At 37.3% G+C, this 18815-nt stretch overlaps 1 protein-coding gene across 1 annotated transcript; it reads right to left on the bottom strand.

Annotated features, from left to right (window-relative positions):
* Positions 1-2743: 2743 nt before the first annotated feature.
* On the bottom strand, positions 2744-16934 carry LOC101893656 (endoribonuclease Dcr-2). The gene is made up of 9 exons (XM_005187081.4): positions 16619-16934; positions 16405-16541; positions 14861-15038; positions 14475-14779; positions 13153-14401; positions 10844-11018; positions 9721-10772; positions 7146-8382; positions 2744-3842 (listed from the first exon to the last, which is right to left on the bottom strand). The coding sequence occupies exons 1-9, from the start codon at positions 16649-16651 to the stop codon at positions 3037-3039; spliced, it is 5172 nt and encodes a 1723-aa protein (XP_005187138.1). The 5' UTR covers positions 16652-16934; the 3' UTR covers positions 2744-3036.
* Positions 16935-18815: the final 1881 nt, after the last annotated feature.

Below are 18815 nucleotides of genomic sequence, written 5' to 3'. Positions count from 1 at the left end.
CCGACTTCTGCCAATTTTATGTATGTATTCATTGTTTTGAAAAATTAAAAAAACAAAATATTCTTAAAATTAATGACTGGAAGACACATAAATAGCGGGCTGCGCATTAGAATTTTTTCTGGAAATGCTTTTGTACGCTTGTAAACAATGTAACGAGCTGTCACGGGAATAATTTTAACAGCTGTCGGATGAAGGCCTTACAAATGACACCAGTCTGAAGTTGGTTGGATTTTTTTTTAACTCACCCTGTAGATTATTATCTATCGCTGTCCCAGAATACCAATCACTACTGAAGCACATAAGTAATACATCGAATCTTAGATGAGGTATTATGGCACTATGTTTTTCCATTTCTTAAACGTAATATTGGGTTATTTTTATTTATATTGTGAAAATGGAGCACAGATTTTTAATTTAAAATTATTGAAACGTCTTTCGTTTTTTTTAATAGATTTTTTTATTTTTTTATAGATTATTCAAATGTATAAAAATTGTAGAAAAATGCATACATAACAACCTCCGATTGGTGTCGTAAAAGAAAACTTATAAAAATCTACTTATTTTTGAAAAAAAAAAACATTCGGCCCTATTACGGGTCTCGAGGCAACAATAATCATATAAGGGTTGCTGTTTTTTGTCGATGGCGAAAAATTATTGCTATTATCATTGTCGATACAACAGTCGACGTGAAGTCGATTTTTGAGAATATCTGTCGCCGTAAAAAATTGTGACGGCATTGTATTTTTAGTCGACGTTGATATAGTAATACGGGAAACTTAAGTGTAATAGACGTTATAGTTCATTAAAATGGGCAAGTGGACAATGCTGATGACGAGACTGACTGCAGCATAAACTTTTGGAACAACACAATCAAGAGTCGGGCAATGAAAATATATTTGTTCGCCGCCTTAGCGCTCGCCGCTGCACTACCAATACATTCTCCTCTTCATCCTCACTTGAACTTAAGATATGCAACGCATTTATAACATTTATTTTTTTTTTGACAATTTTTTTTTTTATTTTTCCGATGAAACGAAATTAGAATTCAAAATACAAACAAATTTTTAACTTTTTCGTCAATAACAAGGGAGTGTTGCCAACGTTTTTTTTAATTGTTGCCAACTTTTATTTTAAACTGTCGATGTCGCTTCTATGCCTTACCGTAATACCATTTTTGAATCGAAGCGACGACGGGGGCGATTTGCACATAAAGTCGACGACGACTATAGTAACGACCATCGTAATTGGGCCGAATACAAACAAATTTTTAACTTTTTCGTCAATAACAAGGGAGTGTTTCCAACGTTTTTTTTTTAATTGTTGCCAACTTTTATTTTAAACTGTCGATTTCGCTTCTATGCCTTACCGTAATACCATTTTTGAATCGAAGCGATGGCGGGAGCGATATGCACATTAAGTCGACGACGACTATAGAAACGACAACCGTAATTGGGCCGATTTTGAAATATTCTTCTACCATGCAGCGGCGCTGTTATACATACATTTCCCAACCCAATTGTCCATAAAAAATGATAACAAACATATCCGCATGCCACAAAATTCTTCTATCAAGGCGAAAATAAATATTCCAAGCATGAATTTTGACATTTCATCTGATAAAATAACAGCTGTTTTTAGATTAATTCGCTCGTAGGAACAGAATACTCCCAAATAAAATAAAAGATTCAATTATTTTTCAGTATGACAAGCGTTATACACATACGTTGTATTTGTTTTATTAAATTCTCAATTAATTATTACTAATTAATATTAACTAAGAAATATTTTTATAAAATATTTTGTATTTTTAATACATAATCTAAGAGAAATCATATATTCGATGATATTACCTAAAAATAAATAGCATAAACAGGGAGGGTGGTTTGGATTCGTGTTCTATGAAAACGTAAAATGAAAAACATTGTCTTTATAAAATCATGGTACAATAAAGAGGTAGAACAGCTTCGTAAAAGTAAAGAAATACACCCCTGAGGCTATGCCCACTTTCTGTCAGAATTATTGAAAAGTAGATGCAACAGGTGGCTCTCATTTATTTAATATTTTTCATTATTTTGAAAATTGATTAAAAAACGCGAAAGATGAATGAAATGCTTGGTTTTTTCTTCAAAAATATTATCTAAATTTATCAATTTTCCAATTCCATGGCAAAAATGGTTATTACCTTTAAAGTGTACCCTGCAATGTACTTTTACTCCAATCATTGATATTAAACATATTTTGTTTTTGCTTTTCAAAAATATAAATTCATACAAAAAATTGGCAGAAGTCGGGCACACTTAGAAAAAAATTTGAATCAGCGGGTGGCTCTACCTTACCTCTTTATTGTACCATGTATAAAATGATTCCTTTGGGCTTTTCTTTGCATTGATTAAAATTTTTTCATTTAACATTTCCATAATAACTTTACAAGAACTTGGTAAAGGCAATAAAATTAACATTGAGGCGTGTGTTTTTTTTACAAAAATACCGAGGCAGCTGGAAGGCAAGATAGCCTAAGCTCTGTGCTGCTATGGACCAAATAATATATTTTTTAAAATATGGACTTGTCGTTGACAACTTAACCACTTGGTGGTGTTAAAAAAAAGATGGAAACATAATTAAAATTAAGCGAGAGCATGTTGGAATAACGATGAATAAATATATAACATGGAATGGTGTAAATCACCTAATAAAAAATCGTAACAAATCAGTCGGAGTTTTTTTTTTTTTTGAGGGAGATGGATACATTTTTCAATTTGTAACTGCAATCAGTTATGACAGGACTTGTACCAATATGTTATTATTACGATTATCGACAAAAATCAGTAACTTTCAAATAATTAAAATTTAAAAAATTATTTGAAATTGGTCTTAGCGATTTGTATAATAGCATCGCTGACACACTGACAAAATTTCGTTAATTGCCTGAAAAATGAAAAGCAATTGAAAAATTACTGCTATCGACAGGGAACAGACGTAGACGAGCAACATATTTACACATAATCGAAAAAAAAAACACTCACAACCATACCATTTTTAATTGGCATTCTTGGCCAACACTTGTAAGGCTTGTTTGGCAGCAGCTTTCTTCGCCAGAATGCCATTGCTGCCAAAACCATTTGTCGTCACCGTACGATCCAAACAGTTGAAAATACACTTCACCAATACCGTATCATTGTCAATTATGGGTTTCGAATACACCGGATTGGCGTGTTTTATTTCACCCAATTGGCGGACGGGATCAATGGGTATTTCGCGGGAGAATTCATTCAGTTCATTTTCGAAGAGATTAAAAATCACTTTCCATGTTCTCTCCAGATCGCGACAATCCAAATAGATGGCACCAATTAAGGCCTCCACAATATCACCCAATGTCTTGGGTACATCGATTTTAACCGACATATAATATGAGGGTGATGATTTAGATGGCGTCGTCGCATCATCACTAATTGCGGGGAAAGCCTTTGGCCCATCATCATCAAACACATCCATTGCATCAGGATCATTATCGTCGTCGTCGTCGTCATCATTCGCATATGGATCTAGTTCATTTGAAGTTTCTTCCATGAGTATGCGCACCTGATCGGTGACTCGATGATCTTGGGTCTCTTGAAATTCGGCAAACGTTTTAATAGCTTCGCCCAATTGACCATTCTCGTACAGCAGGAACAAATGGAATTTATAACGTACACAGATACAGGCCAGTGTTATGTTGTTGACCAAAGCGGAGCGCAGATCTGTCATTTTGCCCGGATCCATATTCTCGAAACGTTCAAATATGTAACAGGTCATCAACATATCGAGTATGGCATCACCAATAAATTCCAATTCCTGATAGCAGCCTAAAGGAAATAAATAAAAAAAATTAACAATATTTTTTTTTTAGTAAAAACTTTTACATTCTTGCAGTTCGGAATCCGATTATACATAGACATTAACTAAAAACAAGTAAAATAGTATCAGTCCGTTGTGCCGACAGATGTATACCCTCGGCCAATGTTCGATTATTCAAATATATTTTGACTTCTGTTTTGAATATTCGAAATGTTGACCCTCTATGGGGAGAAGGTTTCGAAGAAGTGTACCAATACTTTCCATATTATATCGGACCTAAATAAATATGATATAAATATTGCGATGTGCCAACGTTTGGACTATATTGGTTACTTTCTTCACTTTATATGAGATATTTGATAATTTTTAGAATCAAAATTTTGACCCTTTGTGGGTCAGGTTACCGGAAGGAGTGGGAGAGGATATATCCCATCTTCACAGCAGATCTTGTGTTGGTTAGTGAGATAATGAAATTTGTGAAATGTGAAGAGAGACGGATGCTTATTTCGGATTTTATGATCGTTTTGATTATTCAAAACTTCGACCCTTTGTGGGGGCGGTACCTGAAGAAATGGTTCGATCTCTACCATCTTCATAGCAGGTCTTTTGTTGATGAAAATACGGAGATGTGCCAAGTCTGAATGGATTCGTATGTTCATTTCGTGTTTTAAGAGCTTCATGGATATTCAAAATTTTGACCCTTTGTGGGGAGGTACCACCAGAAGGAGAGGACCGATATGTTCCACCTTCACAAGAGATCTTGGGTTAATAAAAATATTGTGATGTGAGTAATTTGAAGAGAACCGATTGCTTATTTCGGATTTTATGATCGTTTTTGTTATTCAAAACTTTGACCCTTTGTGGGGGAGGTACCAGAAGGAATGGTCCGATCTCTACCATCTTTATAACAAATCTTGTGTTTATGAAACTATTGAGATGTGCTGAATCAGAAAGGAATCGGGTGTTAACTTCGTGTTTTATGAGCTTCATGGATATTCAAAATTTTGACCCTTTGTGGGGGAGGTACCAAAAGGAGTAGACCGATATGTCCCACCTTCACACCAGATCTTGGGTTAATAAAAATATTGTGATGTGTGTAATTTGAAGTGAACCTGATGCTTATTTCGGATTTTATGATCGTTTTTGTTATTCAAAACTTTAACCCTTTGTGGGGGAGGTACCAGAAGGAATTGTCCGATCTCTACCATCTTCATAACAGATCTTTGGTTGATGGAAATATGGAGATGTGCCAAGTCTGAATGGAATCGGATGTTAATTTCGTGTTTTATGAGCTGTATGAATATTCAAACATTTGACCCTTTGTGGGGGAGGTACCCGAAGGAGTGAACCAATATATTCCATCTTCACACCAGACCTTGAGTGGATGAAAATATTGTGATGTGTGTAATTTGAAGAGAGCTGGATGCATATTTCGGATTTTATGATCGTTTTGATTATTCAAAACTTTGACCCTTTGTGGGGGAGGTACCAGAAGGAATTGTCCGATCTCTACCATCTTTATAACAAATCTTGTGTTTATGAAACTATTGAGATGTGCCAAGTCTGAATGGATTCGTATGTTCATTTCGTGTTTTAAGAGCTTCATGGATATTCTAAATTTTGACCCTTTATGGGGAAGGTATCAGAAGGAGTGGACCGATATGTCCCACCTTCACAAAAGATCTTGGGTTAATAAAAATATTGTGATGTGAGTAATTTGAAGAGAACCGAATGCTTATTTCGGATTTTATGATCGTTTTGATTATTCAAAACTTCGACCCCTTTGTGGGGGAGGTATCAGAAGAAATGGTTCGATCTCTACCATCTTCATAACAGATCTTTTGTTGATGGAAATACGGAGATGTGCCAAGTCTGAATGGATTCGTATGTTCATTTTGTGTTTTACGAGCTTCATGGATATTCAAAATTTTGACCCTTTGTGGGGGAAGTACCAGAAGGAGTGGACCGATATGTCCCACCTTCACAAGAGATCTTGGGTTAATAAAAATATTGTGATGTGAGTAATTTGAAGAGAACCGAATGCTTATTTCGGATTTTATGATCGTTTTTGTTATTCAAAACTTTGACCCTTTGTGGGGGAGGTACCAGAAGGAATGGTCCGATCTCTACCATCTTTATAACAAATCTTGTGTTTATGAAACTATTGAGATGTGCTGAATCTGAAAGGAATCGGGTGTTAACTTCGTGTTTTATGAGCTTCATAGATATTCAAAATTTTGAAACTTTCTGGGGGAGGTACCACAAGAAGTCGACCGATATATTCCATCTTCACACCAGACCTTGAGTGAATGAAAATATTGTGATGTGTGTAATTTGAAGAGAGCTGGATGCATATTTCGGTTTTATGATCGTTTTGATTATTCAAAACTTTGACCCTATGTGGGGGAGGTACCAGAAGAAATGGTTCGATCTCTACCATCTTCATAACAGATCTTTGGTTGATGGAAATATGGAGATGTGCCAAGTCTGAATGGAATCGTATGTTAATTTCGTGTTTTATGAGCTGTATGAATATTCAAACATTTGACCCTTTATGAGGAAGGTATCGGAAGGAGTGGACCGATATACTCCATCTTCACACCAGACCTTGGGTGAATGAAAATATTGTGATGTGTGTAATTTGAAGAGAACCGGGTGCTTATTTCGGATTTTATGATCGTTTTGATTATTCAAAACTTTGACCCTTTGTGGGGGAGGTACCAGAAGGAATGGTCCGATCTCTACCATCTTTATAACAAATCTTGTGTTTATGAAACTATTGAGATGTGCTGAATCTGAAAGGAATCGGGTGTTAACTTCGTGTTTTATGAGCTTCATAGATATTCAAAATTTTGAAACTTTCTGGGGGAGGTACCACAAGAAGTCGACCGATATATTCCATCTTCACACCAGACCTTGAGTGAATGAAAATATTGTGATGTGTGTAATTTGAAGAGAACCGGATGCTTATTTCGCATTTTATGATCGTTTTTGTTATTCAAAACTTTGACCCTTCGTGGGTGAGAGGTATCGGAAGGAATGGTCCGATCTCTACCATCCTCATAACAGATCTTGTGCAAGATCTAAAACCGTTATTTCGATGAGGCACGTTTTGGCCATATCAATTGACATATACCCTCTCTCTATCCATATGGAGTTTAATACCGAAAATAAGGAGGTAGAGTTATATGGGGGCTATACCAAAAAGTGGACACATATAAACTATTTTTAGAGAGGCTTTAGTCCACTTGGAAAGAGTACGAAAAATAAATGATAACACAAATCCACATTTAACCTCTAATAATAATTACCTGTTATCCTATTCGTTGGATACGATGGATGTGTCAGGGCCTGCAACAAATAGGCACGATCCTTGAACTGATAACCCAAATTCTTTTCCAAATGTTCCACGTTCAACAAAAACGCATTCACCTCCGATCTCGAGACATTCGTACGCAACTGGGCGCTGTTCAATTTCAAATCCAATAGATTGTCCAGCGGCCTGCCCTGCTCCGATTTGCATATGCCAAAGTATTCCAACATACGAAACGAGCGATGTATGCCGTAATTTTTCACACAAACCCCCAGCAATGCTTCCAGAGTGTCGGCCACAACTTTGTCCCGCAACACATATTGATAGGCATACATGTTGATTTCATTATCCGGTGAAACATTGACATTGCCCGCCAATAGGCTTTGATTGCGGACACAGGCCTGGGCAAAACGTTCCAGTTTTTCGCCCGAACATTGGCCCGTCTTCATTTCCGTCTCGGTCAATTGCAGATTATAGAAATCTTTGGGTTCCAACATTGCCACCGCTGTTGCGGGGAATTTTGCCAACAAATCCAACAGATTTGAGGGTAAACTAGACAATGGGGCCAGCCAGGCGGAGTTTGGTTTGAACAGGGCGCTGCAAATGCGTTGACAAATATCCGTATCCATTAGACAATAGAGCAAATTACGATTGGAGACCATGCGACTTTTAATGACGGTCAGATAACCTTCGTTCCAGGTTGTATATTTATTGGTTAAATACAGCGAAGCGGAGAATTTGAGAAAGGCATCACCCAACAGCTCATAACGTTCCATATCGAAAACATCGTTAACACCGGCCGTGGTGAGGGCAGCCAAAAATTCATATTGTTCAGCTGATTTGAGCTGATTGTCGGCCACAAAATTCAATTTCAATATATTTATATTGGTCTTATCTTGGCGCGGAGTGTCCCGGATGGACAAACGTTGTTCGCCCAAAGAGTTGGAACCGCCACCACCACCACTATTAACTCTCATTGGAACATGGGCATCCAGTTGACATTTGGTCCATTTCTCTTCTTCTGTTAATTTCATGTTTTCCAATTTCTCTATAAAATCCGATATGAATTTATGATAGTAATCAATTTCAATTGGATAGGATTTGTCGAGACGTCGTTGCAGGTCGACTGGTTCCAAATGAGATTTCCAAGTGGTCGCGTCATCTAGATCCAGTGATTGAACTTGATAGTCTTTGGTTGGCTCCTTGGTTGGTAGGGAAGCTATGGATTTTTTGTACTGTCGAGAAGAAAAGCGAAAAGAAAAGAAAAAGACAAAAGCCATTCATATAAACAAAGTTCGCTGCAAGATCATAGGTATCATGGGATCATCCTACTTAAAGAGAGGGGACTAGAAGAGTCCCCAGAAAACCTAATAAAAGCTAAAAAAACAAGTTAAAAAGTATCAGTCGGTATTGCCGCCAGAGATATACCCTCAGCCTATGTTCGATTATCTAAATATATTTTGACTAGTGTTAAGGTTATTCAAACGTTTGACCCTCTATGGAGCAGATGCCGAAGGAATGGGCCAATATTGACCATTTCCTATCGGACCCAAAATATGATATAAATATTTCGACAGATGTGCCAAGTCTAAATGGAATCGCATGTTAATTTGGCGATTTGTGAGCTTCATGGGTACTCAAAATTTCAATACTTTGTGGGGGAGGTACTTGATGGAGTGGACCGATATTGTCTATTTTCACACCTGTCCTAGCACTGACGCAAATATTAGGATTCGCAAAGTCGGAGCAAATTCGGATTAGCCTTTCTTTTTCAGTGCAAAAATGTAGTTTTTTTTTTTGAAAATTTCGACCTTTTGTGGGGGAGGTTCCTTCTGGTACCGATATTGTTCATCATAACACAAGACATTGGGTTAATATAAATATTGGGATGTGTGAAATTTGAAGACAATCGGACTCTTACATAACTTTTTATGAGAGTTGTAATTATTCAAAATTTTGACCATTTGTGGGGGAGGTACTTGATGGAGTGGACCGATATTGCCCATTTTCACACCTGACCTAGCACTGACGCAAATATTAGGATTTGCAAAGTTGGAGCAAATTCGGATCATCCTTTCTCTTCCTGTGCAAAAAATATATTTTTTGAAAATTTCGACCTTTTGTGGGGGAGGTACCAGAAGGAGTGGACCGATATTGCCCATCTCCGAACTCGATCTAAGTTTGACAAAAATATTACGTTGTAGCCAATTTGAACCAAATCGGATACTCCCTTCGAGAGTTATCGTGCGCACCAGCCAGCCAGACAGACAGACGGACGGACAGACGGACATCGCTAGATCGACTCCAAATGTTCTGAAACGGATTTGGTCCAAAGAGACCTAGGGTCTAAAACCGTTATTTCGACTAGGCACGTTTTGGCCGTATCAAATGATATATACCCTCTGTAGCCATATGACTGAGGGTATAAAAAACAGTTTAATTGAAGCGCTTTTAAAAAAGACCTTCAAATCGTTTTTGTACGGATCAAAACCCCTCCCCTTTAAGGAAACCTCTAGGTCCTCTAGGTAGTAGACAGGTAAATTTTAATTGTATCTTTCGTTTGGCTCACATACCTCCTTTTCTCGCACCACATTATCATCATCGTCCAGAACTCGTTTCAGCGATACATCAATTATCAACGGCTGCGGCCGATAGTCGCCAAAGTAACGTTCCAAACCCAAATATTGATTGATGCGCCGACGCAAACGCTCAGCATGTAACATATGGACAAGGCGATGCAAAATGCTGGGCAACAGCAGGGCTTTCAACCACAAATTTCCGGGATATTGATAATTATGACACAATTCTGGCACTAGAATAATGCGATTGGTTTCCTTTCGTTTTTCACTGCTTTTATTGCTGGCATTATTGAAGAAATTTCGACGATGTGTTAATGGTTTCACCTCCAACAGGAATTGCCGCGGATTAGCTATATGGAGATTATAACGCGATTCATAGAATTTTGCATAGGATTTATAAGTTTCACCATCGAATGGACTCTCGGGTGTGAGGTCATCACGTATTTTTGTTACAATGAAATTTTCATGTTCCGCATCGCTGTACCATTTCGTAACAACCTTATCCAGATAATCCTGTGGACGGTAGAGAGCGGCATTGTTTCTTTCGGCCACTGTCCGTTTTGCCTGCAGTTGGGGGAAACGATTTACCAAGGACCAATCAATTGTTTGCTGTTCGTTTAGCGGCACTATCAAATAGGAATAATCCCTATTTCTATGATCCACCACAAGAAAATCTCTCCAAATATGCAGAATATCTTTGAATATCATTGTGTGGAAGTTTTGCAGTTGCTTCAGTTGCTGTTCACTTTGGACAACAACGGTTATGGGATTTTCCACGATTTTAATGCGTATTTTCCCCTGGGACATAAACAAGGGCATCTCCGCTAATTTGGGCAGCGGTTTGCTGGACAGGATAGCATAAGTGGTGGGCTGTCTAAAATACGTGTCAATATGTTCATTATAGCAATTCAATGGAAACTCGGTGGCATATTCTATGGCATAGGCATATGATGTGACACCCGGCGCCGGCATGGCATTAAAAAGTTCTTCGGGACATTTGCGTTGATAGATTCGCACCTGCTGCTTGCCAACTTCTTTGCGGCAAACTTTTGAGGGAGGAAGATGAAACATAGTTGAGAAAGAAGTTACTTTCTTTTTGTTTAAGGTTATCGCTTACCGCTATCATCAAACTTCTGCCAATGTTGGAAAAGATGGTTTGAAACTTTTTCAATACATTCCCTCTTGGTGATGGGCAAAAGGAAATCGTTCAGCTCACCATTTTCATAGAGTCGAACACAGGCCTTGAAAGCTGCCGAAATTTTTGCTTCTTTGGCAGTGTTCATATAATCGCTCTGAAATAAAGAATAAGTGTGTGTAAAAAACCAGATTTAAGAAAAACAAGTAACATAATATCAGTCGGATAGTCCAGAAGCAATGGTCCGATCTCTATCATATATATAACAGATCTTGTGTTGATGGAAATGTTGAGATGCGCCAAGTCTAAATGGAATCGGATGTTAATTTCGAGCTTCGTGGATACTCAAACTTTTGACCCTTTGTGGGGGAGATACCAGTAGGAGTGGGCTGATGTATTCCATCTTCACACTAGACCTAGGGTTAATGTAAATATTGTGATATGTGTAATTTAAAGAGATCTAGATGCTTATTTCGGATTTTATGATCGTTTTTGTTATTCAAAACGTTGACCCTTAGTTGGGGAGGTACCACAAGGAATGGTCCGATCTCTACAATTTTTATAACGGATCTTGTGCTGATTGAAATATTAAGATGTGCCAAGTCCGAATGGAATCGGATGTTAATTTTGTGTTATATGAGCTTTATGAATATTCAAAATTTTGACCCTTTATTTTATGGGGGAGGTACCAGTAGGAGTGGGCTGATATATCCCATCTTCACACTAGAACTAGGGTTAATGTAAATATTGTGATATGTGTAATTTAAAGAGATCTAGATGCTTATATCGGATTTTATGATCGCTTTTGTTATTCAAAACGTTGACCCTTAGTTGGGGAGATACCACAAGGAATGGTCCGATCTCTACCATCGTCATAACAGATCTTGTGCTGATGAAAATATTGAGATGTGCCAAGTCCGAATGGAATCGGATGGTTATTTTGTGTTTTATTGGCTTCATGAATATTCCACATTTTGACCCTTTGTGGGGAAGGTACCAGTAGGAGTGGGATGATATATCCCATCTTCACACTAGACCTAGGGTTAATATAAATATTGTGATGTGTGTAATTTGAAGAGAACCGGATGCTTATTTCGGTTTTTATAATCGTTTTGATTATTCAAAACATTGACCCTTTGTGGGGGAGGTACCAGAAGAAATGGTTCGATCTCTACCATCGACATAACAGATCTTTGGTTGATGGAAATATGGAGATGTGCCAAGTCTGAATGGAATCGGATGTTAATTTCGTGTTTTATGAGCTTTATGAATATTCAAAATTTTGACCCTTTGTGGGGGAGGTACCAGAAGGAGTGCGTCGATATATTCCATCTTCACAGCAGACCTTGGATTAAAAAGAAAATATTGTGATGTGTGTAATTTGAAGACAATCGGACTGCTACATTACATTTTATAAGGGTTATAATCATTCAAAATTTTGACCCTTTGGGGGGAAAGTACTGGATGGAATGGACCGATATTGTCCATTATCGCACCTGACCTAGAACTGATGCAAATATTAGGATTTGCAGCGTTTGAGCCAAATCGGATTATCCTTCCCCTTTCAGGGCAGTAAATTATTTTCCTTGAACATTTTGATATTTTGTGTGAGAGGTACCAGAAGGAGTGGACCGATATTGCCCATTTCCGAACTCGATCTAAGTTTGACAATAATATTACGATGTACCAAGTTTGAATCAAATTGGATACTCCCTTCGAGAGTTATCGTGCGCACCACCCAGACAGACGGACGGACATCGCTAGATCGACTGTAAATGTCCTGAAACGGATTTGGTTCAAAGAGTCTTAGGGTTTAAAATCGTTATTTTGCCGAGACACGTTTTGGCCGTATTAAATGATATAGCCCTATGGCTGAGGGTATAAAAACTTGACCGATGGACTGTTCTCGTAATTCCTAAAATTTGGTAGTTCCGTTGCATCGAGGAATATACCTATATATTTAGATTATTTTCTCAAGGAGCTCGGCTACCCACTAAGGAAACAAAATGTCAATTTTTTAGCCGTTTTGGTGGAAAATTTTGGGACAATTTCGACGAATCAGGAGTTATCGTTGAACGGGATCTACACCAAAATGTAAACCCATATATTCCAAACATCCGAGGTACCAAATTAATGGTTGTGTAGCATTGTAAAACAGTATTCTTTTAAAGACGGACTAACGGACATAGCCTCGATCGATGCCATTTTGAGTTCTTCCAACAAATATTTCGAGGCTTTGTAAATAAGATGGCAGGTATGGTAAAGGGTATACACAAAACAAAAAAACTCACACATATTATTTCTCGAACCGTAGACTGCAGAGGCAATGTCACAGATACAGCTATCTGACCTTTTTTATTTGGCAGCAATTTCGTATACCATGGCAGTACTTGACCAAAAGCATCCCACGGCAGACTTGCACAATAACGATTCAACAGAGCCAATGCTGAGGCTGCCAATAGCTTTGCACCACTGGGTATCACATAGGGCGGTATCAAATCCACAAACTGCTCGGCAATTTCCATTTCGCTCGGATCGTCACGCTCCAAGCAGCGTGTTATCAAAAATGTTTTAATCTCTTCATGAGTTTGACGATATTTGCGAATTTGTTCGACAAGTACCACTTTATTCGCTTCCGGGGTGAATATTGTGTAATATGAATTTTGACTGCGCGCCCGACCCTTTGTTTGTATATACGAGTTGAATGTCTTCAAGGGGTCGAATACAAACACATAGTTGCATGCCTGGACATCGATGCCTTCCTCCAGGACATCGGAACATATAATCATATTACATTCATGTTCGCGAAATTCTTTTATGGCCGACTTTTGCCACTTGGCATCCAATAAACTTTCAATGGAGGCCAGGATGTTCTGACGACCCACCATAAATTGGGGTTTCACAATGTCACGCAAATCTTTGCACTGTTCCACGTAACGTGCTACAACATGATATAGGCACTTGGCTGTGTAACGCCGATTGACAAACACCAAACAGGCAATGTCTTTGGCTTGTTTATTCTTGAATTTATCGCTGATGCAGCCCAAAAAAGATCGCAGTTTGGGTGTGGAATAATTTTGAATAACATGCAGAGTATTTATACAGCTATCGTTGCTGGTTGCAGCAGCCGTGTCATCTTCGTCCAGCATATCTTTGAGTTCCTTGACAATAATGTGACGTATACGTTCACAGTCATGCAGTATTCTTCGGTACATGTTCCGCAAGGCGATGGTTTCGGCTTGTTTCTTCTTCACTTCGAATTCTATAATGAGGGACATGATGGCTATGGAGGCGGGATATAGACCCAAATCATTCATTTGATAAATGAAATCATTGAGTAAATTTTTGGCAAAATTCTTTTTGTTGGGTTCACGTAACTTATTTAGGTTTTTTGACATCTTGAGGGTCACTGCGCCAATGCTCCAGCTGTCAATAAAAGTATTGCATTCCTCAACCAATTGCCTCACTTTATCCTCTGCCCTAAAGGTATGGCGATTAGATCCAAATGACACCATCTCTTCGAAGGGTTTGGTGGAGTAGCTTTAAGTGAATGTAGAGAAAAATAAAAATAAAAAAAAAACGCTACTTGTTCTGGTCTAGAATATAAACTTACACCATAACATTTTGCATTTCCTCGGCCGAGCGAACCGTAATTATATTCCCACGCATTGTTGATTCTAGTTTCTTCAATTCGCCTATAACATTGCCCAGCTTGTTGCCTTTGATTAGAACACCAGTCAAGCCAATTACGCGAGGACCCTCCGTTGGCTGTAGAGGAAAAACACTTAGAAATGTTTTCATTGGATGACCGCCGGTGGCATGATGGCATTCATCAATAATAACCACACTTAGATCGGAGACTTTAATCAAGTTTTGCGTTAAAATGTCAACGAAAATTTGGGCGGTACCAACGAAAACCTGAAGATAAAGAGAAACGATGGAGAGAAATGTTGTTGGTGAAAGTTTGTTTGTTTGTTTTGAATACTCCAAACTATTTACCTGATGATCTTCTATTTCGGTTTCCCATTTTTTACGCTGCCAATTGTCGACATCACGTTCTCCAATGTACAAGCCAACTTTTAGATTGGTAGTTTTTCGAATTTCTTCTGCCTGTTGTCGGGCCAATTCAACGGTGTTACACATAAAAATCGCACGTTTGCCACCATTTTTAATTGTGCTGGAATATAGTAATAGTAAGATATGAGAATATGGCGAACATAATATGTACACACTAGAACAGCAACAACAACAACTGAACTTTTCCATGTAATTTAAAAAGGGGAATCACTTATATCATCAAAAAATACCGAATATTGGGAGGTACAATTCTATGGGGGCTATACGAAGACGCTGACCTACACAGACAATTTTCTGTCATAGGCTGTAGTATCCAGTACGAACTTCAAATACCAAATTTGAAACAATTCCGGTGAATAACGTCGCTAAAATCATCACATAGCCGAAAATAGGGAGATACCATTAATGGGGGCTATACGAAGACGTGGACCTGCCCGGACAATTTTCTGTCATAGGCTGTAGTATACATTAGGAACTTCAAATATCAAATTTGAAACAATTCCGGTGAATAATGTAGATAAAATCATCAAAATATCGAATATCGGGAGGTACTGTTATATGGGTGCTATACGAAGACTTGGATCTGCACAGACAATTTTCTGCCATAGGCTCTGGTACCCATTACGAACTTCAAATACCAAATTTAAAACAATTCCGTTGAATAATGTCGCTAAAATCATCACAATACCAAAAATAGGGAGATACCATTAATGGGGGCTATACGAAGACGCTGACCTACACAGACAATTTTCTGTCTTAGATTGTAGTATTAATTACGAACTTCAAATACGGAATTTGAAACAATTCCGGTGAATAACGTCGATAAAATCATCAAAATATCGGATATCTGGAGGTACTGTTATATGGAGGCTATACGAGGACTTGGACCTGCACAGACCATTTTCTACCATAGACTGTAGTACCCATTACTAACTACAAATACCAAATTTGAAACAATTCCGTTGAATAATGTCGCTAAAATCATCAAAATACCGAATATCGGAAGGTACCGTATATGAGGGCTACACCAAAACGTGGACCTACATGGCTCATTTTCAATACCAAAAGTCCTGCAGACACACTATACATTAGAGTAAAATTTTACCAACCTTCTTCATTTCGTTTACACAGATGGACGGACATCGCTAAATCGACATAGAATTTTATGTGTACAAAATTTCCAGATTTCTAAGAATTAGAATAAATTTCTTTTCCATGGAAGAAGTAAAAAGAGTTGTACTGCTATTTACGGCATGTTCACTTCTTTTTTCATATAAAGATGCATTTTAAAACATTATACGGCGCCATCTGTAATGCATTTTATCTACTCTGCCTTTGCAAGGCACAGAAATTAAGTAAAGTCAGATCTTTTGCGATTGCTGGCTTGCCGACTTTCGACAACCGGTCTCTCAAAAGAAAACTGATTAAAATGCAAAAAAACTACACATTCACACAAATGCACTTACTTTTGCAATGTATGGGCGAATTTTTTCAAAGCTAATATCGCCACAAATGTCTTCCCAGCTCCAGTTGGTAGATAAATTATGCCATTTCTCTCCATAACATAATCCACCAAGTCCAATTGATATGGGCGAGGTTTGATCTGAAACAAAGAAAAAAAAAAACAACAACAAAATTGATAATTGCTCAACTTACATGTACAAATAAAACCAAACTTACAATATCCTTATCATCTTTAACAACATTCACCATTTTCAGGCATCAAATCTATAATCTTATTGTGGTTTAAAAATATCTTTAGTTTTAATCGCACTTCCTTTCATGTAGAGGAGTTCTCCAGGTATGATGAAATTTCATGAACAGCGTCTTATTTATATACTTTGCTTTGGTCTAGTGGACGCAGTGACGTGTTCGTTACAGAATGGTCGATGGCAGAGGGAGGCAGACGGGGCAGCCTACAAAACCGGGGAAGAACAAACTTTACAATGCAATTTCTGAGGAAGGTATCAATAAGCTGTTCTATCACGAATTCAAGAACCGCCGTTAAAAAGTAATTTTCTGGCAATGGACATAACAAAATGGGATCGATAGGTGTACTAAATGCTCTGTCCGGCCGAATGTTTTCTTCATATGTAGTGCCCAATTTTCCATGTGTAGAAGTTGTGATATATGGCTGCCATTTCAGTTGATCTTTCCCTCCATTCTTCTGAAGACCATTTTCGTTGTATGTTCGACATTACACACTTACTATTTAATTTCATAAATTACTTTTCGAAAACAACAAATAAATTAAAAATATTGATACCGCACTAGAATGTGCAGCAGCAGAAAATTATAGGGTTGTCGCTGTGTTGTTATTAAGTAAGGGATCTATAAATCGATATGTAACGAAACTCTATTGCCATAAATTAATCGGTGTGGCACTTGTCAAAAACATTATGGGGTGATTATTACAGACTAGTTACGCTCAAGACTCCTTTTGCAAAACATATTTTGCGATTAATTTCACTAAATTATAAAAAAAAAAATTAGATTTGTTCATATTTTTTTTTAAACTAAAATAAGAATGCCACTGTGAAAAATATCCAGTGACTATCAGTTTCATTTACAAAGAGTAATATTTTTTTATTTTATGTACTGCACTGTAAAAAAAATCAAATTTGAATAATTTCAACATTGACAATTAAACAATTTACAATTTATACAAAAAAAATTGAATGTTTGTAATTAGAAAATGTAATAATTGGTGAATTTTAAAAATGATAAATTTTCACAACGTCAGTAGTTGGCAAATTTTAAGATATGGACCTGGCATATTTGGGTAATACGAGCGTATAATACATATACAATGAGGAAGTTGAATATTTACGTACGCTATGTCGAGTTTTAGGTAACGTTGTTAATGGAATACAATTTAAACCCAAATTTTGGTATTCAGAAAATGTTATTCTGAAATTGGGTTCTTAAGGTTAGAACAAAGGAGTTTTAGGCCGACTTAGTTCTATTTTGGCCCTACGCTCGTATAGCTTATCGACATATGTAATTTTTAAATTTTTACTATTTTTCCCGTTTTAGTTTTTTTCCAGACCGAATTCCATATTTTTCCCTTTTAAGCTGCTATCACACTATAAGGGGTTTACATATGTGCTGTCACTCTTATTATCCATGTGTATTTCCGTGTGTATGTCAAAATTACCATTTTACATATGAATCAAAATTCTTGCTATCACACAATTGCACATGTTTTTTTATATTCTACAACACAAGATGGTCTCAGGGTATTATGTCTCTGTGCATTTGTTTGTAACAGGCAAAAGGAAAGTCGAATAGTTCCATCTGCATAGAATAACATTTATGCATGTCCGTACCTCCGTCCGTCTGCCCATGTATTTTTGTAAACAAAGTACAGGTCACATTTATTGTCCGATCCAGATGAAATTTTGCAAATGTCATTTGTCATCGATTGGCTTATTCGTAGATGAACAAAGGAGTTATAGGTTGACTTAGTTCGATGTTGGCCCTAAGCTTCTGTCTTCTTTTCCGAAGAACCCAGGCGATGACTTAAGCCAGTCAAAAAAGCATTTTATGTATTTTCACCTTAAGACTTTAATTATGAAAATAGGGCTCGCTGTGATCGAAAAGTATCATGGCAGAAGAATACAGGTAGACGCATGTCCACACATCTGTTAGGACAATGAACTTTCAAAATTATTCAAATTTGAAAAAAAAAAATTAAAAACGCATATTATAATAACCTCAAATTGATGTCGAATAAGAAAACATATAAAAAATTCTTACAAAAAAAGAAACATTTAAAATTTCTTAACTTATCAATGTTCTCAAGCGATGATCCATCTATCTGTATTCTTCTACCATGATTTGTACTTTACTCATGCATTTCACAACTAAAATGTGG

Source organism: Musca domestica, unplaced genomic scaffold (genome assembly GCF_030504385.1).
Source record: "Musca domestica strain aabys unplaced genomic scaffold, Musca_domestica.polishedcontigs.V.1.1 37, whole genome shotgun sequence".
In the NCBI taxonomy this organism is placed as follows: Eukaryota; Metazoa; Arthropoda; class Insecta; order Diptera; family Muscidae; genus Musca; species Musca domestica.
The sequence above is the reverse complement of the archived record's forward strand: the minus strand, read 5'-3'. Positions and strand labels throughout refer to the sequence as shown.

Excerpts from the sequence above, each read along its gene's own strand:
- LOC101893656 (XM_005187081.4), bottom strand. The coding sequence starts at position 16,651 with ATGGTGAATGTTGTTAAAGATGATAAGGATATT. Across the intron at positions 8,383-9,720 it reads ATGTGGTGCGAGAAAAGGAG|TACAAAAAATCCATAGCTTC; the intron begins GTATGTGAGCCA and ends TCTTCTCGACAG. Across the intron at positions 3,843-7,145 it reads TCCAACGAATAGGATAACAG|GCTGCTATCAGGAATTGGAA; the intron begins GTAATTATTATT and ends TATTTCCTTTAG.